Below are 22,865 nucleotides of genomic sequence, written 5' to 3' on the forward strand. Positions count from 1 at the left end.
GGGCGGTACCGCCCCCTGGGGGGCGGTACCGCCCACTTTGAGAACCGCTAAACTAAAGGAAACTCAAACAGTTTATTTGGAAAAAGCGAATGTTAAAACTTTGTAGGAAGCTCTATATGCACGCAGTTAGTGACGCCATGTGGTTGAACTGTAAAAAAAAAAAATTAATAAAATAAAATTCTGCAGTTTTAATACTGTTCATTTTCCGTCCACAGTTGGCTGACGTCTACGGGAACGTCTTCAGCTTTCGCCTCGGCCGGCAGTCCATGGTGATTGTGAGCGGCCAAAAGATGGTGAAAGAGGCCATCGTGACACAAGCTGAGAACTTTGTGGATCGGCCACAAAATGCAATCTTTGACAAGTTTTACACTGAGCCCTCAGGTGTGAAATCAGTTTCTATTTCTCGGTGCACAATAGAGTATATAAATCGAAGGGCTAATAATGTTTACAACTTTGTGGACTTATATATAGGTGGTCTTTTTGCAAGCAATGGAGAGATATGGAAGAAACAGAGACGTTTTGCTTTATCTACTTTACGGACCTTTGGCCTGGGCAAAAACACGCTGGAGCTCAGCATCTGTGAGGAGATCCGACACCTGCAGGAGGAAATAGAGAGTGAGAAAGGTAGGATAGATGCAATGTAAATGGCTCTTTACTGATATTAATGTGCAAGTGTTGTTTTTTTAAATATATTCTTCAAAACTCTTCTTCAGGTAAACCTTTCAGCCCAGCAGGCCTCTTTAACAATGCCGTCTCCAACATTGTTTGCCAACTTGTCATGGGAAAGAGATTTGACTACAGTGACCACGAGTTTCAGACGATGCTAAAGTGCATGTCTGAAGGTGTTCAGCTGGAAGGAAGCATATGGGGTCAAGTAAGCCAGTTAACTGAATGAATCACTTATTCTGACAGGTGAGATTTTTATTATGTCGTTTATTATTTCTGTGGATACAAACAGCTTTATGACGCATTTCCTCAAGTGATGAAATACCTGCCAGGTCCTCACAACAAAATCTTTAGCAATTATAACGCAGTAAAAGACATGCTTCTTGAGGAAATACAAAAGCACAAGAAGGATCTGGATCCCAGCAACCCCAGAGACTACATCGACACTTTCCTCATTGAAATGGAGAACGTACGTAGACCACCACCACTGAAGCTGCTTCCCCCTTAATCAAACTGATTTCTGTCCAGCTGTGAATCATTAACCAACCTGTGTTTTTATGTTGGTGCAGCACAAAGACTCCCTGGGCTTCACAGAGGGCAATCTGGCTTTCTGCTCTTTTGACCTCTTGGTGGCAGGCACAGAAACAACAGCCACCACGTTGCTTTGGGCTTTGCTTTACCTAACAAAATACCCTGAAGTTCAAGGTGAGTGACTTTGTACAGCGCCTTTCAAAAGTAACAACACACCTTGAATGTCTCAGATTCAAGGTGTGACCACATTGTGACCACAAACCTTAGGGACATAGTGTGTTAGACCCACACAGTCTGCAAACAGCAGGACCGTAGATGTCCTGGAGTAGTGTAATAAGACCTTTTTAGAGGTCCATTAAAACTTTGTTCTAATGAAAAAGACCAGGATACACACCAGAGAGGTTAGATATGATGTTGTCGAGAAGTATTAACTGTTTTTTAGTAGTTCAGTAACTTAAAAACTGACCATTTTACGCTGGTCAGAAGAGCTGCACCACTGAATACAACATGCGTTTCAAGTGTGATGGAAAGATGCTGAAAAATGTATTTTCCAAAGTCAAAAGGTTCAGCAGAGAGTTCAGCTGTGTCTACTCTCTCCATGATATGAATCAAAGTAAAACACGTGCCTTGTTTTAAATGGAGAAAGGAAATCTGAGCCTAATTCCTCATATTTAAATCCTTTCACAGAGAAAGTCCAGGCAGAGATTGACAGAGTGATCGGACAGAGTCGCCAACCCTCCATGGCCGACAGACAGAACCTGCCGTACACTGATGCTGTGATCCATGAGATCCAGAGGATGGGAAACATTGTTCCTCTGAATGGATTCAGGGTCGCCGTCAAGGACACAACTCTGGGTGGCTATTTCATACCAAAGGTAAATTTACTGAACAGTAAATGGTTAATGTATTAAAAAGTGTTTTCTCATCAATGACTGACTGATACTTTGGATTTTTCAGGGCACACCTTTAATGCCCATGCTGACATCTGTACTGTTTGACAAATCTGAATGGGAAACTCCAGACACCTTCAACCCCGGACACTTCCTGGATGCCAATGGGAAGTTTGTGAAGAGAGAAGCATTCCTACCATTTTCTGCAGGTACAGCACTCTGATATTTATGACCATGTCACTGAGTTGTTAGCATGACCAAAATGCCGTGCCGACAATGTCATGAAACCATTGTCGACCAATGTCAAACCAGCATGGTTTGGTTGCATGGGACGGGTCTGACTAAGATTAAAGGAAAGTTTTTAAAACCTTTGATGAAAATTTTTTAGTGCTCCACCTAGGTTTTTCAAGAATAACATTTTGAATAAATATCTCTGTCTTCACATTAAAAACATGGTGTGTGTCTTTGTTTGCCCTGCAGGGAAACGTGTGTGTCTTGGTGAAGGCCTCGCTAAGATGGAGCTGTTCCTGTTCTTTGTTGGCTTACTGCAGAAGTTCACTTTCTCTGTTCCTGACGGAGTTGAGCTGAGCACTGAAGGAATCACTGGAACGACACGAGTGCCTCATCCCTACAAGGTGTCTGCGAAGGTCCGCTGAGCTGAGGATTTTCACCAGACCTGGTTTCTGCTCGTCAGAGGACTGACCATAATGATTCTGGCATATCTGCTTGTTAAGAAAGCATGTTGAGTGAGGTTCGAATTAATCACCATTAACAACATTATACTTTGCCCTGACTCCAAATAGGAGAGAGCAAGAATTTGTCTTAAACAACAGTGTCTCCCTAAAAATAAATCTGAAACTGAAAAAATTGTTTGCGAAATGTTTGCATCCTCTGTTTTATTGAACAGAGTAAAAGCAACATACCAAATACAGAAATTTGTATATTTATCCACAGACTGAATGAATAAGCTGTATTGTTGAGGAATTATTTTATAGCAAACTTTGTTTTGGCTGTATTAGGAGAGCACAGCAAATGACTATGCAACAATTATGATGCTGTAATGGAAAATTTCGTTTTTAGCCTTATTTCGTCTTTGATGGAACTGATGATACTTTTTACCATTTATTTACTGATTATATCTGCTGTGTTTTTGTATTTCTGCAAGATGTGTTTTTCCATTAAAGAAGTTTCCAGATAATGTTAAGATGTTTCCGCAGCTGTAATAACAGAGACCTGAAGACATCTTGGGTAAAATGCTTAACCTGGCAATTGTCTTAAAGGACTCACATGTGGAATGTAGTTTGTACCCTTGTATGACCCAGAACCCATGAGGTCTGGCAGTTTTCTCATCTATTCAACTTTTTACATAGAAGCAACGACTGCTTCCTGTGCTCTGATCAGAGTTCAACTCCTTCACTAGTAAAATCTAATTAAGAACAGCTAACAAGTTCTCAATAAGGGTCAGGCCACGGAAAAAGAGGCGGTCCTTGCCTTTTGTCTTTACACGACTAGTAAGGTGGAAATTACAAATTTCATAAGAATCGTTCAAATGGTGACGCAAGCATGATACTTGGTACGTGTAAGGTCTACTCTTTTCATAAATGCTGCTGGCCACACACAAACCCAAGATAGCTGGCGTGCAAGATGTGTATTAATTAAATTATGTATTTATTATTAGTAGTAGACATTTTTAAGATAAAACTGTTTCTCTCTAACCACATTAAAGAGAAGCACTATTTTAATTGTCATAGTCTATAATTGGGATTTTAACATAGCATTCAGGATGACTTCGATTCATTTCAACTCTTATCTAAGCAACTACTGAACTAAATAACTGGTGTATGCATACACTATTTGAGTCAGAGAATCCAATGGAGACATTTTTCACATGTTTTAGTACAGGACTGGGGCAGTGATGAGATCTTGCAAAGTTAATAGAGTGATGTCAGCACACTGTGCAATGGCCCTCGACCAAGATGAAGAGCAGCCCAAAGCAATCATGGTGGTACCGTTGGGCACAACGATGACCCGTCAACACTTAGGAGTTGGATGGTTGCTGCTCCTGAGGTAAGATATTTGGTATCTCTGTACAAACAAAGGAGTCCAGCGAATGAGTCAAGTGAACACAGCTCACCATGAGCAAACACCGCTGACTTGCACTGATGGAGTCAAAATCTGTCTCTGCCTTTGCAAGAGTTGTGCAGTCCTTTCCACAAAGACAGTCAAGAACTTCTACAGACTCACTTGGAGAGAAGTGAGGACTTTTCTGAAGCATTGGCAAGTAATCCTTCTGAGTCAAGAGGAGCAGAACTGACTTCTTAAGGAAAGAATCTGCTCCTTTTTATCAAAGCTGTTTATTAGCACTCATGAAGCTGGTCTTCAGGGCCTGGAGGAGGGCTCTCATGGGGAAGCTGACAGCTGCATTTTTATGTCTGGCAGATATGCTGCAAAACATTGGAGCGAAGCCATCATGATCAAGGCGAATAAATATGCATCCCTTGCCTTAGTCAGGATGACTTTGCACTGATAGTCAGTGGGTGACAGGCAGAGTACAACCTCAGCAGATCATCAGTAAATAATTACTACTTCACATCATGGCTTCAAATCCACAAATATTTTACTTTGCTGACATCTGCTGGTTGGTTCAAGTAAAAATGGCAGACATACACTTCACTAAAAGAAATAAGAGAATATAGAGTTGAATGACCTGCAGTCTCCTATCCTGTTTCTGAAAATTCATTCTAAATGTTTATATTACTGAAATATCATAAAACACAAACAATCCCCAAATCTGTGAAACCCAGCTGACCAAAGCAGATGCACATAACAAATGAGTGAGTGAGTAGACTGATTGAGTCACACACTTCACATTTACCAGACCTAGAGTCAGCAGAGGACCAGCCCATCTCAGAACCACGTGGACAGAAATCTTGATAAGCCTTCTTTCTTCCCTCCTCTCCTCACTGTGACAATGTGGCTCTGCAGCTTGTGTCAGTGGTTCAGCCTCACATGGATGCTGGTTTTGATTTTTACAATCCTAATCATCGTAAATTTGTTCAACAAAAAGGATCCGCCTCACTTTCCACCAGGACCGCCTGCACTTCCTTTCTTTGGGAACATCTTCAGCATTGAATCCAAGCAGCCTCATATTTACCTCACTAAGGTAAAAAAAAAAAAAAAGAAAAAAGAAGCAGAAATAAGAATATATCGGTAATCCAGCATTTTAACACAGTTGTCTGACATAAAAAAATTGCAAATTTTCATAAATGTCTACCATTTCTTACTTTTTTTTTAAAAGATGTTTTAATACAAAAAATGCACACACAAAAAAATAAATTAACGATTGGTGACAGTGTCAACAACAAATTGACTGCATTATTTTAGAGTCACATGCTCCACAATAGAACCCTTCTACTCTGATTCTGCAATCACAGCTTGCTGATGTTTATGGGAATGTGTTCTGCATACGTCTGGGAAGACACAAAACAGTGTTCTTGTCCGGGTGGAAGACGGTGAAAGAGGCTTTGGTAACACAGGCAGAAAACTTTGCAGACCGGCCTCACAGTCCAATGGCAACCAGGATTTACTCAGGAGACTCAGGTGAGTCAGGTTGGTCAGATTTAGAGCGTCAGGGCAACCAACGCTTGAGGAATGTTTGATTTCTTTGCCTTTTCTAGGTGGCCTTTTCTTTAGCAATGGGAAGGTGTGGAGGAGGCAGCGGCGCTTTGCCATGGCCATGTTGCGTACCTTTGGTATCGTCAAGGGCTCCATGGAGACGAACATCTGTCAGGAGAGTCGACACCTGCAGGAGGCGATGGAGCAGGAGGAAGGTTGACAGCAGTGGAAAACAAACCAGATTTTGCACAGATAGCATCTTGTACTTAAAGACTTTAGTCTTCTTGCTAGGTAAATCCTTTGACCCGGTGCCACTTCTGAACAACGCTGTGTCCAACATCATCTGCCAGATTGTGTTTGGGAGAAGGTTTGACTACAGTGACCAGGACCTCCAGAGCATGCTGAGGAATATGACAGACATAGCCCACCTGGAAGGCTCAATATGGGCCCTGGTAAGTTACAGAGAAAGCTGCAGGGTGTACTGTAATGGGAAAAAAATGAAAAAGGAGAGTCCCCTGATAAACTCACACGATGTTACCAAGCAGAGATTGGTGATTTTAACTCAAACAACACTTTATTGATTCTTAAAAGAATGAGAACAGCAAGCAGGCATGTTCAGTCTGGTCTGACCTAACTAGACAGAGTCACTACCCACTTTTACTGAGTTATCCAAAGTTTCTCACAGGGATTATGGGAACCAATGTTTCTGGCTCAGCATTAGGATGTTTGAAACATTGACAATGGAGGAGTGCTTCATTCTTATCCAAACCTTCCTTAACTTCCAGTAGGGCGAGAAAACAATCGGTTTCACATGATCGTAACTGTTGCTGCAAAAGGAGATTACCATAAAAGTTTCCCCAAACTGTACAAAGTATTAAAAGAAGCTATTCTCTAAAATTCCACTGATAGTGTAAAAGTCAGAAAGTAATACATTTTATTTTTGCAGTAGTGCATTTTGATGCCCTTATTTTTTTTTCCTCTCTTGACAGCTTTATGATGCTTTCCCAGCAATAATGAGACACTTGCCAGGGCCTCACAATGGCATCTTCAGCAGCTGCAGATCTCTGAAGGCATCCATCAGGAAAGAGATAGAAAGACACAAGCTGGATCTGGATCTAAGCAACCCACAAGATTACATCGACAACTTCCTTATAGAAGAAAGAGTATGGGACTCGCTTTGGTTCAACCAACAAAAACAAACAAAAAAAAAAGGCTGTGACATATCAGATTTAAGACCCGACTGTGTATCTGTGTCTTCATTGTATCTCAACAGCACAACAGAAAGCAGGATGTGGGATTTGTGGAAGAAAACCTGGTTCTGTGTTGTCTTGATCTGTTCTTGGCTGGCAGTGAGACTACTTCAAAGACTCTGCAGTGGGGACTCCTGTACCTTATGAAACATCCACACATCCAGGGTGAGCTCAGATCACAACCATGTTCACCAACAGATCAGATTACCTGAGGAAGACTGCCACATGCTGGTCAGCAACTGGATTTGATTTGCTTTGTAGACAAAGTCCAGGAAGAGATAGACAAAGTGGTCGGACAGAGCCGCCAGCCCACCATGGCAGACAGATCCAACATGCCCTACACTGACGCCGTCATCCACGAGATCCAGAGGATGGGAAACATTGTTCCCCTCAACGCACTCAGGATGGCTGCCAGGGACACAGTGCTGGGCGGTTACTTCATACCAAAGGTGTGTCTGATCATCCCCCTGAACACGTCTGCAGGATCTCGCATTTAAATGTTTTAAACAAGCAAAAGTCTCACAGGGTGATTTTATCTGCCACGAAGAATAGTACAATCAATATGTAATGTAGACCGTGTACTTTAGTTGCTCTAGTTGTAAAGTCTTTGCACAATTCAGGATCAAACACTTCATTATATTCTGGGAATCACCATTTGATACTTGACATTAGCAAATTTCTGAAAAAAATGTATCACCACAAAACAACTTTGTTTTTTTTTTCTATTTCCTTCTGCAACCAGTATTTGAGTGATTCTTTTCAAGACCACTTCCAGACTTTAATTGTTGCAATCTGTCATTTAAATTGTTAGTTGTTTTTATTTTGATATCTAAAAGTTTATATTCAGATTTAAAAGTTTGGAATACCTACTTAGCCTCATCACTCAAACTTCCCACCCGAGTAGGTTTTTGTGGGGAAGACTCCCAAATTCGGATTTTAAAAAAATATTCCCCATTTACCTTTGAGGCCTTTCTGTTTCTCATTGTAGGTAAACGACAATGTAATTGACCAACATTGCTCAGATAGACAAAAACACTTTACACATCATGTAAAAAATATATAATATATGAGCCCATGACAGAATTATTTCCCCAGTTTCCAGATTTTCTCCCTCTCTTGTCGTCTCATAAGTCCGTTTTCTTTCTTTGCAGGGGACGGCTGTGATGCCTAACCTGACCTCTGTTCTTTTTGACAAGAACGAATGGGAGACCCCTGACAGCTTCAACCCCAAACACTTCCTGGATGAAGACGGCAGGTTCATAAGGAAGGAGGCATTTTTACCTTTCTCCGCCGGTAACAACTGCATTTAAGTGATACCTCTGCACATAAACTTAGTTTGGAATTATGATTTTGAACAGGAAAGGTACACTGGTAAAAATGATTCAAGAGGAAACAGAAACCATGCGTTTAAAGGATAATGATGATGGTACCGTTTTTTTCTCTCTTCAGGAAAGCGAGCGTGTCTAGGTGAAGGTCTGGCAAGGATGGAGCTCTTCCTGTTTTTCGTCATCTTATTCCAGAAGTTTCACTTTTCCACTCCGGACGGCGTTGAGCTGAGTGCAGAAGGGATAACTGGAGCCACACGCGCACCACATCCATTCAAGATCTTTGCAAAACCCCGCTTTGACTTGAAGGCTACATGTGAAAAAGCATAAGCTGCAGGATGGACAACAGGCACTTTGAGAAAATGGATCTGTTGTTACTTTGGCAAATTGCAGAAACATCAGTGTTTTTAACCAGGCGATGTTGATGGATCAGATACAACATGCTCCTTCTTCAGACGAATCTATATATAAAAATGTATCCGATTACCAACATTTATCCCAGTCAACAATCATTAATCTTCTCAAACTCAAGGTTTTTGTTTTCAGAGCCTGTTGACAAATTGTTTATGATTAGATTCATTTCTGCTTTTTTTTTTTTGTTGTCGTTAGTCTACTGATGCTGGATGATGTGATAATATAATCGCTTTCTTATATCAGTCACGGCTTCCTTAATATAATCTAGTGAGGATTGAGATTTGACAAAACATAAATAAAAAATGAACTGCAATATTTGAAAAAGAATTTATTCAGCAAAAAAGCTATTAAATTTTCTAAAATTCATTATACATTTCTTTAATAAGTTACTTACAAACATTTAGCATTATGCAGGTTGCTGTGTACCTTCTACCTGATTGTACAGTCTATTTTATTAAATGACTATGCCTTTAAGTCAGCAATTTACAATAACAATTGGCTGCAAAGAAAGAGATTCAAGTGACATACATGTATAAACCACATGTGGCCGTAAAACAGAACATCTCATGTGCTGCTGACAAACAGAGAAAAGGCAAAGAGGCTGCTAAACCTGAACAGCTTACAATGTCATGAAAAGGAATTCACACACCTTCTAAAAAACACAAATTTCAATTAATTCTTTTTTGGGGGGATGTTTTGTGACAAACACAATATGAAGTGTAAGGAATAACACACATTTTGACTGACTAAATATCTGAAAAGTGGGACAAGCATTTTGTATTGACTGCATTCATAATTGAGATCACAGTTTAAGATGTTTTGACAGAGAATTGACTGAGGAGTGAATACATATGCACTCCCCACTTTTCAGATATTTGTAAAGAACTTTATAATAGTCCATCTTCAAAAGGTCACCATAAAACTAGCCTGTGTCTGCCGTCGCTACGTGTCAAAACGTGAAAAAACTAAATATTCTTGCAGGGTGGTGGATATTTAACTACGTGGTGTCAGACTGATCACTTTCAGTGCAAAGACAATAAGTGCTTTTCAAAATGTTCTTTTAATCAGCATCCTAAAAGAAAACATTGACATGTGCTAAAACTTTTAGTGTTACAATTTGCAGGAGCTGTGAAAGTGTTCGACCTGGATGTGGTGGTTGCACGAACAGCTGGTGTTGAATCATTCATTTCTGTATCAGTAACATATTAATTGACTTAAAGAATCAACACACACAGTAAACAAAAAGGCCCATCAGTTCCCATCGAGAGCATATAGAAAAGATAATGGACTATTCCCAGATTTCTTATTGCAGCACCTCAAGTGTTAGAGTTAATTTTTTTCAAAAAGCATTTGAAATCATAAACTTTTCAATTATAGGACAAAAAGAAAACTACAAGTGTTTGTTTAATGCTTAGAAATCCTTGGTGGCCGGCACCAGATATGGCTGGATCAAATCTATTCATGCTGCTGGATTACACCGCACCTTTTAAAGTGTTCCCACTGTGACAACATTTCTTAAATATTTGTAGAATCATTTCATTTGATTGATTTCAGCGGTTTAAACTAAAACTAAAGCTAAAACAGCAGGCCTCATTTCCACAAGGATTTTCATTTCTGACCTTAACACAATACAAGGAGAGCTATGTTATAGAAGCTAAATATGAGGGTGAAAAAAAAAAAAAAATCACAGGGCAGAGAGGATAGTCGTTGCAAATCTACATCTAGCTTTGGCTTGTGAGTTCGACTCGGGGTAAAGTCTCTGTCCTTCAGGCAAATGCACAGCAGGGTATACCAACACAACCTCTGCTTTGACCTGGGATGGGTCTGATAAGTGCTCACTGATCACACGCAGCCTGTCCTTCCTCAGAGGCTGACAGCAGAATCATTTAAGGTCACTTGAGTGCTTACACTGTTGTGTGTTTTTGCCTAGTTTAGCTGATGTGAGGTGCTGTGGCACGGTGACAGTCTATTTGGAGGTAGGGGCAGGCACGCTGACGGAGGCGGCCCTGCGTGGGGCGTTTGAGACTTGCCGCTGCTGCGTCAGGAAGGACTGGCCGGGTGAGAACGTGGCGGCGCCGCGACCTCCGAGACGAGATTCCATGGCCAACTTCTGAAAACTCAAACTCTAATAGCACAGAAATCAGAGGTAAATTGTAGTAACTGATTTAAAGAATACTGAAAATGTCATTAGTGGAGATGTGCTGATCGTAATTTTGACCTGCTGATACCCACATTAGTCAAGTCTGTCTCTTTAGAGAACAATAATACCAGAAGTCCTAAAAACAGTAATCAACACTTTTACCGAGCACACCTGTTGTAAAGCAATCATTCATTATCTTAATGCGGAGGCAACATCACGTGTGAGAGAAGTCACCAGGAAAGAATGAAAACAAAAACATCTTCTGTGCTGATTGATAGCTGGCTTTAACAAAGGTAACATAAAAACATATACGATGTTCAGTTGGAAAAAAAAACATCACTAAATGTAACAACAGTCTCCTGGTATCTGCTAATGTTGCGTTAATAGCTCAGTGATTTAAATACTGTTATTCTGAGTTGTTCTGAACTTCTAGTGTCAGATAAAACTGTTTGCTTGCACCACTAACAGGATTTATTTATTTTCCAACAAGCTAAATCAAAGCCACTTCATGTTATCTGCTGAAAGTTTAGCTCTCACTCGCCGTCTCACTGCATCAGTAAACTTGAGACACATTGCGACATGTATTAGAAAAAGTTTAGTTTTATGCAGCTTTTATTCCTCAGCGATTCCTTTAACTTTATTTACATCCCACCGATAGAGAACTGAATATAGTTAACCAAATCATCTCACAGAAACACCCAGACTGAAGATGGTTGTTGACATCATGATATTTAGCGACTACAATGGTGCATTTACTGTTCAGTATGAAGTTAGACATTTCATTTGGACCGTTTGTTATTGCACCTCTACTGATGAATATTATGTTCTGCATGAAACCAGCTCAACCTTGTTTAGTGTCAGAAACTAGATCCCAAACAGAAACTCTGTCAATGTCTACAAAAAGAATATAACAATTGTGGTTTTTTATGCTGCTAACCAAGTCTGATAGTGTTGTAAAGCTCTCTCAATCACTTCAGTAAATGCCTCCACTGTGAATAGTATACATTTTTAATTAAAGCCGTTACAACTCACTTTGTTATACCAAGCTGTAACAAGCAGCTTCTCCTCATACTCTCTTAGCCTGGCCTGCTCACATTGACGCTAGGAAAAAACACATTCAACATCACAATTAATGAATGCAATACTCAAATTGTTTGCAAACTCATACTAGAATCAATTAAGTAAAGGTGCAATTACTTCAAGGTTGAGAATCTGTTTGTCCCGATCTGCCAACTGGCTTCTGAGAGCCTGGATCTCAGCGGTGGCAGGATTCAGCTTGGGGTCCAAGGCTCGGATTACCTTCAAGGGAAAAGCAGGGGTCAAGATGAAAATACTGATGAGTAACTTGATTTCATCTCACCTTTAAGAGTTACCAATGTTAAATTAATTTAACTCACATTCCGCGCCTTCTCCAGGTACATCTTGTATCTTTCTTCCATGGCCCGCATGTCGTCGTCCTTCTTTTTCAGAGCAGCCATCAGCTCATCCACTTTCAAAGCTGAGAAGCAACAAGTCAGTTTTCTATTAGATGTTGAAAGAACAACACACCTGCGTTAAAACTTTTAAGCCGTACATGTCTGGGTGTGGTCAGGCTGAAGGTCCTCCAGAAGCTCTTTCTTCTTCATGATTTCATCTTGAGCCTCGTTCAGCTGGGACCTGAGGAAAAACAAGAGATCCACTTCCACCTACTGGAGAACACGAGCTTGTATTTCTGTCTGAGAGCAAACTCACTTACATGTGGGCATCCAGTTTCCTCTTTAGATTTGACTGAAAATGAAAAATGTGTGTCAAAACTGAGCAAAACATCCTGGGTGAAGCCTCTCTATTGAAGGCTCTTCCTCATTTTTCATGTCCATATCACATACTTTGTCAAACTCAAATGTCTACTTATGCAAGTAAGTAACTGAGAGTCTAAGTAACTAAATACAAACTACTCATACAGCAAGTAATTAAGTGAGTAAGTATGTAAGCAAATGAACTAAATATTTAAGTTAGTAACTAGGAACTTAAGTAATTAAGTCACTAAGTAATTTAGTAACAAAGGGAGTGAAAAAGTATTTGTCAAGAAGGAAAAAATTTTATATTTTCCACTCCCTGTTCTCTCTCACTCAATTGTCATTTTTTCCAATCCGGGTTCAGACTACACTGTAACTCTGTGTTTTGCTGATAGAGCAGGTTTGAATCCTCACATCATCTGGTTTGGCCGCCTGACTCTGCAGAGCCTTCTGCAGCTCTTCCACCTGCTGCTGCAGCTCACTGATGCGCTCTTGGCTCAATCTGAAGATGAAGCAGCAAACAGAAAAAAACGTCAACATGCAGAAAGAGAATCAACACAAAAGGAGCACGAATGAAGCACACCTGTTCTCTGTGTCCAGTTTGCTGTGGGTCTTCTCAGCTTCCTCCAGCTGGGTCTGCAGGGTGGCAATCTTCTCCTGCTCATATTCCTCCTGCTGCACTCTCAGCAACTTGTTCTCATGCTGCAGTCTGATGACCTTTTCTCTAAATAACCACGACAATCCGGAATCACACACAGCATTGAAGCGGAAAGAACACAAATGCATACAATGAAGCAGTAAAATGCTACCTGTACTCAATGGGAATTAATTCAGCTGCCAGGTTTTCGTGGCTGGGGCTGCCAGAGGGAAGAATCCCTAAGTACAAAAAGGTACAATGATGTGGGAAAAAAAAGTATTTACTCCCTTACAGTTTTCTTCTGTTTTTGCTGGGTTTTTTTTCTCCATACTTATATTTTTCATCCAGACAAAGTAAACAGAAAAACAGCTTTCTAACAATTTAAGTCCTTAAGAACAAGATGATAAAAGTAACTTGCTTGCCCTCTAAACCTAATAAGTTGTTGTTGTCAGGCTGATTATTTGTTTACTTGAAACACATTTGAGTGACAAAAACAGAAATCAGTGTGAGGATAAATCATTTCCAAAGTACTTTAGGTAGTAAATAAGTTAGTAAATAATAAAAAGCATCACTAATTGATTGACGTAGTACCTGATTGTGAGAGCTGGTCCTGTTGAGCCTGAGTGCATCGCAGCTCCTCGTTGATTTCCTTCAGAGAATCTCGTTCAATGATGATCCGCTAACGGTGTAAGAGATGTAAAGTTTTTTTGTTTTTTTTTGTTTTTTAAAGGTAAAGGTGTTAAGCAAAGCCAATATATAGCTCATATTGATGGTGAAATGTTATAAGATGTTGAACCTCTTTTTCTTTCAACACAGTTTCATGTTTCTCTTCCAACTTTTTCATCTCAAACGCCATGATGTCTGCACGTCTGGTTTCCTCTGACAACTTATTGTGGAGGTCCTGGACCTTTGGAAACAAAAAACAAATCTGCTTGTAGGGCTGAAACAATTAATAAGATTAATCGATTATTGAAATGAACGTCAGCGAATTAAGTAATTGATTAATTGTTAACTAAAGCGTACAAACTCAAAAAAAAAAGATAATTTACTGACAGAATATTAGCAGATATTAAACCAAACCTGTCCAAAAAAATAAACATTTTGCATTTAAGATTTGCATTTGTCTGTAAACATAGTATTATACAATCTTGAATAAAAATGCTTAAGAGGTTGAACTAAAAATTTGCAAAGTGTGGCAATTTATTATCAGATTGTGAGAATAGTCAATAGAATAATCAATTACTAAAATAATCGTTAGCTGCAGCCCTATATGCTTGGTACGAAGTACATTCTCCAAATGCAAATTACATGACATATAATCAAAAAATGATATTTAATCCTGCAATAAGAGTAAGCTCTTTACTTGTCTTTTGTAGGACTCCAGCTGTGCGCGGGCGGCGTTTGCTTTGCGCAGCTCCTCCTCCAGAGCAACGCTATTTTGCATGTAGGTCATGTTGTTCTCCTCCAACAGCTTCACCTGCCGCTTTAGGTCACTGAGATTCTCCAGCTTACGCTTGTAGGTTTCCACTGATGCCTCCAGGATCACCACTCTATCTGAGCAGTTCCTGAAGAAGATCAACACAATTATTTCCAGTAAATAAGTCAAATGTTGCAGTGAGACTGGAGTGTAGTTTGTAGTAGTTGTTTGCAAAAGCATCTATACTCTTTGGACGTTTATAAACATTGATGTGTTTGCTGTAAAATGGACGTGCAGGCCATTTTGCCTGTAAACTAATTGTTTACTGAGGTAGAGGATTAGGGTGACACACAGATCAAAGCATTTAGGAGTGAATAGAAGCTAGAAAAGTTAAACTGCAGTTTAGAAATCATTGTTGTACAGATATTAACTTTATTGGAAATAACAAAAAGAACAACTTTGGAAGCATTTGTTTGACAAACACAAACCTCAGAACATCCAGTTCGTCTCTGAGAGCCCGTGATTCCTCTGCCAGACTGGTGAGCTCATCGTTACGATGCTGAAGTTCAACCAGCTGCTTCTCCAGCTCCTCACAGTGGATCCTGTAGTCATCCTTGGCAGCTTCCAGCCTAGAGGTAGCACGCGCACACACATGAGCATTTGGTCTTCGCTGCAAATACACAGCTGAGGTGCATTTAAAGCCACAGTAAACAACCTAAAGTTCTCCTCCTGCAGAGTCTCCAGTTGCTGCTGCAGCTGACTGTGTTTCCTGCCCGATGGCGTGCTGGGGTCATCGAATGTGTCCAACTGGCTGGCTCGGTCTGTTAGGACATCGTTCTCGGCCAGAAGGCTGTTTCGTTCCTCTAGGAGAACGGCCACCTGACCAGGAACAAGAATGTCAGTGCAGCTCTCACTAGGAGTTTTGTGCCAGTTGATGTGGATTAAAGTAAGCAGAAAGGAGCTGCAGCGTTAAAGTTCCTGCTGGTCAATGACAGCATGCAGAGCAGAAAAGTTACATCTGAGTATTAAAAGAGACAGAACTTAGAGCAACAAAAGACAACTCCTCTCTCATCTGTTAGAGCAAACATAGCACTGTGGTTTTCACCTTGAGCTACTCCAATGTATGGCTATGCTGTATATTTTCACATTGTTGAATCAAAAACATTGATCTTAAGAGAGACAAGTCAGGTTTCAGATGTTGTTCTGGCTTCTTTTGACCCTCTGGATGAGGTGCTGATGCACTCGTGGAGTAATTTAAGAAGGTCAGCCACTCCAGGAAAGATTCACCACCATTCTAAGTTTATTTAATTGTGGATATGCCTTTAAAATGGCTGCAGAACCCTTTGGTTTTCATCCATTACTGAATTTCTTTGTTTATGGGGGCAAAGTGTTATTTTTTTAGACTTTTTAGTCTACTTCATGTTGTCACATAGGTTCAAGTCACTTCTTGATTCTAAAGGTTTGGCCGTAGTCTCGTGTGGGGTGGGGCTAGCAGAACCGAACTTAGCTTTCTTGGTTGAACACAGTTAACTGATTGGTCAAGGTAACAATTTCTTGTTCATGTAAAACCAAATTGGTTTATGCAGTTTTTCCATTCAGTAAATATCAAATTTTCTAATGATTTGAAAGATTTATACATAAAAATATTGAAGAAATGAGTAAGGGAGAAATACTTTTTCACAGCACTGTACTAACAGACTGAATTATGAAGACTAAAACCATTGCCCAACTTTAAAGTTATGTTATTAAGATGATACCCCTAAAGCACACATATGGACATAAAATAGTCATGTTTAATATTGCTTGACTTCATATTTCAAGGATTTCTGAGCATGCTTTCCCCTAAAGAAGCTGACAAAATGGCTAGCATAGTTCACATTCAAATATTGGAATATTGCAAAAATTACTAAACAAGCATTGCATAACTCCTCAGAACCCTGTCTGAGCCTTCTGTTAGCAAAGTTAGAGCAAACATTTGAGCAGTTGGTTTAGATTGGTTTAGTTCCCGTCTCCCCGACGATGAGCTGCACTTTACTTACCTCTCTGCCCAGAGACCCAAGCAAGACAGGAGGAAACTGATCAAATCAATCTGCTGAGAATCGAGGTAAACAGTTGATCAGTCCCTGTGGTATTCGTGGTCTCCCTGCACACTAGCAGTGGTAGATACAGGCTGGATGCCACAGTGGAGCCAGCACAGCCCAGACTGTGAGTCCACAGTCATTCTGCCACAGCAGCTCCAGACAATGGAGCCAAGCATTACAGGGAGTTGCAAAACTTTGGGCTACACTGTACCAAAGGCATGCATGTCTGAACACAGAGAAAGTTAAAATCTGCAAACTAATGAGATGTTCCAAAGCCCACTTTGGGGGAAAAACAAAAAACAAAACTTATTCCTAAGTGCTTTATGAAGAACTTTGTGTCTGAACAGAGCTTCATATTCACCTGCAAGTCCAGCTCCTGACAGCGTTGGGCTAAGGCTTCCTTTTCTGACATGAGCTCAGAAAGGTCCTCCAGGAGTTTTTTCACCTGGAAAGATGATTGAGAAACAGAATTACAATCAAAACACGCAGACATTAGAAAACACTCTCCTCAAATGTCAAACATCAGAACTATTTCTATTTATTTATGCAGCGCCATTCGAGACAGATGTCATGTCAAAGCATTTTATAAGAAAAACAACCTTTCCACATCCTCCGTCATGCGTCATCTACAAACTTCATTTTATTTTGGTTTTATGCAGACTGACACAAAGTAGCAAAAACTGAACTATAAAAAAAAATTATATTTGTTTTCTTTTTAAAATAATTGTAAAACATTTATATTCAGACTTCTGAATGAATAACTCATAAAACTGGAGTTTGACTGGGTCATTGTAACACATGGATATAACTAAATGTGAATGATTCCAGAAATCTCTGTTTGTATGTTCAGGATTGTTGTCCTGCTGAAAGTTGAACCTCCGTCCCAGTATCTTATGCCGCCTCTAAAAGGTTTTCAAGTTTGCTTTATCCATCTTCTAATCAACTGTGAACAGCTGGGAATGGCACAGTGGGGTTTTTGTGCATTGTTAGTTTTAGTCCACATGATAGTGTTTCACATGAAGACAGAGGTCATCCGACCAGATGATGTTCTTCCGCATACTTCCTGTGTTACCAGTATCACTTGTGACCAGCTGCGAACCTGACACCTTCAGGCTTTTTTTACCCTAACAATAGGCTTGTTTTGCCACTCTTCTAAAAAGGCCAAGTTTGTGGAGAACATGAGTAGCACTTGTCCTGTCAACACGTTCATCCACTTGGGGATCTCTGCAGCTTCTGGAGAGTTACCATGGGATCCGTTGCTGCTTGAATGATTAATCATTCAAGCAGGCTCAGTCTGTCAGTTTATGTCTTGGGGGAATTACATTTGTGTTTTTCCATGTTCAGATGATGTATGGAAAATGTGATCTGTAGACTCTGTATTACAGTTTGTGATAATTTGTGAAAAAGATCAATGGGTTTGAATACTTTTGAAATTCACTGCAGCTCATTACATCCTTTTACAGCAAAACATTGAACATTGTTGATTATAAAATGTCAACTAGTGAAGAATGACTTCACATTACACAGAAGACAAAATGACAGAATAATTACTGACCTGCTGTTCTGGGTCCCCTGACAGCTCTGTTCCCATTGCTGCTGAATTATCTTTTTTCATGAGCTGATGAGGAAAATGTCATTAGGTTATTAGATATAAGCAACAGAAGAGCTGCAAAACATCAGCCTGTGGTGCCAAAAAACAAAAAAAACAACTACGATGATATCCTACATTTCAAAATAGAAGAATAAATGTGGAAATAACCCTGTGGTCACTACCAGTGTTGGCACACATGAACATTAGAGCTGCATGATAAAACAATAACATGAAATATGAAATGATGTTGGTGAACAGCATGATAACAATAACACATAAATAGGTAACTGGGTTTAATGTCTTTCTGCTTTGGGTTCACAGTAAAGATAGAGCCCAGATAATGACTGGTCCATCCAGCTCTTTCCAAAACAACTTCTGCATCTGCCACCTTTCAAAGACCTTTCCAGACATTAAAACAAGGTGCTAATTTTATCTAGAATTGTCTGTAAAATCTGATTTAAATGAGAGAGAAATTTAACGAACCAACCTCCTGGATAGCTTTCATCACCACATGCTGCACAGACTCCTCCATGGTCATAATTATCTGAATGTATTCTGCCAACAGAGGAGAACATCTTCTCAACAAGAGGAGTTTTTGTTTTTACTTTAGAAAAACTTATAGAATTATAAGCAACTATATTTATATAACATCTGTTGCAACTGTAAAAGCAGTGACAAACCTTGTTGCTGCTCACATCTTACAGCACAGCCCAGTATGAGCTGCAGCAACCTTCCCATCTCCACCGGCTCTGCGTGCTCTGCCACCCGTGAGACATCCGGCAAAGGGAAGAATGAAATGTCCTGAGCTAATACCTGGCGATACACAGGCAAAAATAAAACCTTTATAGACAAAACACTTCCTAAATTACCAAATGAAAACCGATATAAAACTACGACTGCACACTGCAGAAAGCCAGGGGGAATCTATGGACTTCATACCTCATTATAATAGTCAACCACCTTCTGAAGGATCTTCTTCAGATTGTTCATCTGAGAGGAGAGAGATTTGAAAATATAATCAGCTTCAAAAGTATCAAAAAGACCAATTGCCAACTAAGGCTCCAAAATGCAACATGCAATAATGTTGGTGAAAGTCACTGTATGAATACAACTTGCTATAAATTATAAAAAATGTCACTCAACATTGTTAGTCTCAATATTCTGGGTTATTTCCAAACATGCAATTTTTTTATGACCGTTTAATTTATGTGAAAATTAATACTTTATACCGTAATTCTCAAACTGAGAAATTAATAACTGTGTTCTAATTTTAAAGACAAACACATTCCAGGTAAAATCCATATTTGCCACAGAAACATTTATTAACCTAAATAAAAAAGGAGTAATAGCAAACTCACACTTACAAGCTAGAATCTGCCTTCTAGTCATCATCATGACTGTTTTGTTAGACCGTCAACATGATCTAATCCTAATATTATTATAATTAATCCCACACTTGAATCACAACAAATCTATTCAATGCAGACTAAAGGCAACAACAAAGGAGCAGGTTTGTGGTCAGCATTAAATGAACTGTGGAGCAACCAGAGCATTCAGTCAGACAGGCCCAATGCTGCACAGTGAGGATGCGTCTTTGTACCTTCAGTCTCCAGTTGTCCTCAACATCTGTTTTGATACGGCTCGTCCATGCTTCGTTGAACCACGTGGGGTCTCTGCACCACAAACAGTGTAAATAAAAAAATAGTTGAATTGTACATAATAGCTTTTAGAAAAACTTAAAATTCAGGGTGGTTTTTAATGATAAAACTAATTTATCACTAGGTAAGGTCAAACTTTAACTGCTGATCTGTGAGATTACATACCGAGCCTGAAGCAACTATACTCACTAGCATAGTTGGAAAGTGGTTTGACAAAACAAAATAAAAAATAAATAAAAACAGTGAAAAAAATTTTTTTAAAAGTACATTTAATGTAAAGGGGGGGGAATACATATTTTTAAGTCTTCAGGTAATAATTCCCCTCCTTTTTAACAGCTAGTCATTTGTTTAAATCATTGGGCATTGCACAAAATGTTAATACACATGTGATTTCTTACATTTGATGAAGTGCCTGTGACATTGCTGCTCCTGTGGTGAGCTCCTCCACTGTGCTGCAAGGTGCTGGAGTGTTGAACGTCTGCAGCTGTGAGGAAAAACACAAGATCGTTATGAGCATAATAGTGTAGCTTAATTTATCATCCATTCTACTATTGAGAAATTTAGAATTGTGCTTGGGAACATTTGTAATAGTAAGAAATACACAAAAAACTAAATGTGAAAAGAGGTATCAGGTGACTAGTATCCTGCAACTTTTATAGTATTGTAGCTTGTGGAAGAGTGCATTTTTCTGATTTTTTTTAAATCCACCTGTTTTTTAATTACTCATTTAGGAAATGCAGATCTTTTTGTAAATTTTACAGACATACCTAGTGAAAATAAAAATAGAAACATGATCTAAGGTTTGATGATAATATGTTGATTTTACCATTAGTATAGTAGGTTTTGTTTGTCATTTTTGTCCCGCTGCATTTTTGTGGTTTGTGTATGTGCTACGGGATGCAGTTGGTCCTATAGTATTTATTTGACTATGTACAGTGATAGTGATGGAGTGCAGGACTACAGGATTTTTAACTGAAGCATCACAGAAGCAATGTCAATGGTGTGGTTGTCAACAATTTTAATATCACATATCAATATCGGACCATATTTTTATACAAGTACATCCCCAGTAAGATCTAATAAACTACATGAGGTCAACATACTGAAACAATACTAGTTACTCTCCTGGTTTTTGAGTTATATAGCCACATTTAATAAGTTGCATAGCTTTTTTCCACCCTTTTCATTCCAGGCGCACAAAAAAAAACTCCTGATTAATTCAATTAGTTGTATGACTACAGCAAGGGAATTTAATTGATTTTCAGTCTTAGTCCGCTCAACTTTCTATATTTATTTCAAACACTTTTAATGTAACGTTTATTTATGAACAATATTCTTTTATTTTATGTTTTTATGTGTAATGATCATGCATTTGTTGGGTTATGGCACTTTCAGCGCTCCATAATTGACATCTTTGCATATGTTGAATGCTAACTGCAACATGCTGTTGTTCCTTACCGTGTTGCAACACTTTGTACCGGTTGACTTGGTGTTGCTACGGTAACTATGCCTTTCAAGCTAACGCTAAGCGCTAAAAATTATCAGTTTATTGTAGACCACGTAGGATAGTATTAGCCGTGTCTTATAACATAACTTCTTTATTTTCATTCGGCTAGCTTTCCGCAGAGCCCTACCACCTACACCACACAGGTGACAAAAATACCGCAGTCCTTTAAGCTTCACCTTCACTTGACCAAATACACTCACCCATATTATCAGGCTTTCGACCAGCGCTGTTTCACTATCTTCCATTTGCTTCCCTTTTTGGTAAAAAAAAAAAAAAAACGTAAAAAATTATCCTCCACCTGTGTCAACGAAGCTCTTCCGCTCTGTCCCGCTGCATTTGACCTCACCTGCTGCCAAAGGTAAATGGCCAACGAAATATACGTAATTCGAGAGCGAATGAGGACACTTTACGCTACGAAATCACGTAAAGTGTTGGTGAATGACGCTGCTGCTAAGCTACTTGACGTTCAGTTGCTTACTGGCGGACTGTTTATGATACCAAAGACTTGACCAATCAGCATTCAGTTCAGATATGATCGACAACTATTTACACATGTTCTAGCCAATGAAAGTGCAGCATTGGGATTCTGAATACGCCTTTGTGATTAAGAAGCGATTAAAGCGTTTTATCCTGCTTTCACTGATCAAACGAGTTTTCACTCGATTATTGTACTAAAGGGAAATTTCTAAAACACCAATTTTCAGGATGAAATAACCTCTAAAAATAAGAAATAAATACCAACACGAAAAATAATAAAAAATTTAAATACACATCAAAAACAAGTTATCACAAAGAAATGCTTCATTTATACAAAACAAGAAGATAAAACGCGTATATATTTATAGAACAGTAATTCATTTATTTATTACATCAGAAAAAATATTTTATTGAAGTTTGATTTGTGCTTGACATGGCTTATTTGAAATAAATCCATATCCATAGAGTTAGTAGAGGTTGGAAAAGCTCATTGGTTAAAGCTGAGAAAACTAAAACTTTGGGAATGTTAATCCATTTAGCTGTAGATTATGTTATGGGATATCAGCACTGTTCCTTGTCAGCCTCAAAATTCCCTGAACAATGCAGTATTTTGTGACAGGCAATAATTTCTGATTGTGCTATGCTGCATCACATTATTGAATAATCAATTCAGATGAAGTCGATTTTAATTGTAAAGCAAATAGTTTATATGAAAGCAAGACTGAGTTTCTAAAAATAATAAAGATAACTGACTTGAATACATTTAAATCTGAAAATGCAGCTAGGTCCAAATAATGAGAAATAATGCAGATGCATGCTGAGACAAAAAAAAAATTCAAAACCTTTAGTGTATTTAAGAGCAAAGCCAAACAACAAAGTTTAAGGTCTGAG

The 22,865-nt window shown here is 39.1% G+C and overlaps 3 protein-coding genes and 1 long non-coding RNA gene across 8 annotated transcripts in view; 2 read left to right on the forward strand and 2 right to left on the reverse strand.

The window, feature by feature from the left end:
* Window positions 1-2,954, forward strand: part of LOC106961245 (cytochrome P450 2J6-like) — a 21,335-nt gene extending 18,381 nt beyond the window's left edge. Inside the window, exons 2-9 of one of the 4 annotated variants that reach the window (XM_015054833.1) lie at window positions 216-381; window positions 472-624; window positions 714-874; window positions 959-1,135; window positions 1,236-1,371; window positions 1,885-2,072; window positions 2,155-2,296; window positions 2,568-2,954. In XM_015054833.1, coding sequence (XP_014910319.1) covers window positions 216-381; window positions 472-624; window positions 714-874; window positions 959-1,135; window positions 1,236-1,371; window positions 1,885-2,072; window positions 2,155-2,296; window positions 2,568-2,743 — 1,299 coding nt within the window. In that variant the 3' untranslated portion in view covers window positions 2,744-2,954. The remainder of the gene's footprint in view (window positions 1-215; window positions 382-471; window positions 625-713; window positions 875-958; window positions 1,136-1,235; window positions 1,372-1,884; window positions 2,073-2,154; window positions 2,297-2,567) is intronic. The other 3 variants (XM_015054834.1, XM_015054836.1, XM_015054835.1) reach the window with 3 other exon arrangements.
* Window positions 1-3,415, reverse strand: part of LOC106961250 (uncharacterized) — a 24,735-nt gene extending 21,320 nt beyond the window's left edge. Inside the window, exon 1 of the long non-coding RNA XR_001427733.1 lies at window positions 2,764-3,415. This is a non-coding gene — a long non-coding RNA (uncharacterized LOC106961250). The remainder of the gene's footprint in view (window positions 1-2,763) is intronic.
* A 1,561-nt stretch (window positions 3,416-4,976) lies between these two features.
* LOC106961242 (cytochrome P450 2J6-like) lies at window positions 4,977-10,070 on the forward strand. The gene is made up of 9 exons (XM_015054830.1): window positions 4,977-5,250; window positions 5,522-5,687; window positions 5,765-5,917; window positions 5,994-6,154; window positions 6,692-6,865; window positions 6,976-7,117; window positions 7,214-7,401; window positions 8,104-8,245; window positions 8,402-10,070. Exons 1-9 carry the CDS (start codon window positions 5,059-5,061, stop codon window positions 8,605-8,607), a joined length of 1,524 nt encoding a protein of 507 aa, XP_014910316.1. The 5' UTR covers window positions 4,977-5,058; the 3' UTR covers window positions 8,608-10,070.
* hook1 (hook microtubule-tethering protein 1) lies at window positions 9,007-21,950 on the reverse strand. 2 transcript variants are annotated; one of them, XM_015054829.1, is made up of 22 exons: window positions 21,796-21,950; window positions 20,389-20,474; window positions 19,933-20,005; window positions 19,272-19,322; window positions 19,013-19,145; window positions 18,820-18,887; window positions 18,297-18,359; window positions 17,103-17,186; window positions 15,376-15,539; window positions 15,149-15,289; window positions 14,607-14,808; window positions 14,040-14,150; window positions 13,835-13,922; window positions 13,416-13,482; window positions 13,190-13,330; window positions 13,021-13,108; window positions 12,567-12,598; window positions 12,405-12,487; window positions 12,229-12,329; window positions 12,029-12,130; window positions 11,864-11,932; window positions 9,007-10,816 (listed from the first exon to the last, which is right to left on the reverse strand). In XM_015054829.1, exons 2-22 carry the CDS (start codon window positions 20,409-20,411, stop codon window positions 10,658-10,660), a joined length of 2,043 nt encoding a protein of 680 aa, XP_014910315.1. In that variant the 5' UTR covers window positions 20,412-20,474; window positions 21,796-21,950; the 3' UTR covers window positions 9,007-10,657. The 2 variants fall into 2 exon arrangements, with proteins under 2 accessions (XP_014910315.1, XP_014910314.1); XM_015054828.1 differs by lacking the exon at window positions 21,796-21,950 and adding an exon at window positions 21,698-21,789.
* Between the last annotated feature and the right edge of the window lie 915 nt (window positions 21,951-22,865).

This window comes from Poecilia latipinna, unplaced genomic scaffold (genome assembly GCF_001443285.1).
Source record: "Poecilia latipinna isolate Pla-1442-1.1 unplaced genomic scaffold, P_latipinna-1.0 Scaffold1281, whole genome shotgun sequence".
In the NCBI taxonomy this organism is placed as follows: domain Eukaryota; kingdom Metazoa; phylum Chordata; class Actinopteri; order Cyprinodontiformes; family Poeciliidae; genus Poecilia; species Poecilia latipinna.

Coding starts and splice junctions, on each gene's coding strand:
- LOC106961242 (XM_015054830.1), top strand. CDS start 5,059: ATGTGGCTCTGCAGCTTGTGTCAGTGGTTCAGCCTCACATGGATGCTG. Junction 5,688..5,764: donor GATTTACTCAGGAGACTCAG/GTGAGTCAGGTT, acceptor TGCCTTTTCTAG/GTGGCCTTTTCTTTAGCAAT. Junction 5,918..5,993: donor GGCGATGGAGCAGGAGGAAG/GTTGACAGCAGT, acceptor TCTTCTTGCTAG/GTAAATCCTTTGACCCGGTG.
- hook1 (XM_015054828.1), bottom strand. CDS start 21,742: ATGGAAGATAGTGAAACAGCGCTGGTCGAAAGCCTGATAATATGG. Junction 20,475..21,697: donor TCGAAAGCCTGATAATATGG/GTGAGTGTATTT, acceptor TTTTCCTCACAG/CTGCAGACGTTCAACACTCC. Junction 19,323..19,932: donor AGGACAACTGGAGACTGAAG/GTACAAAGACGC, acceptor CTCTCCTCTCAG/ATGAACAATCTGAAGAAGAT.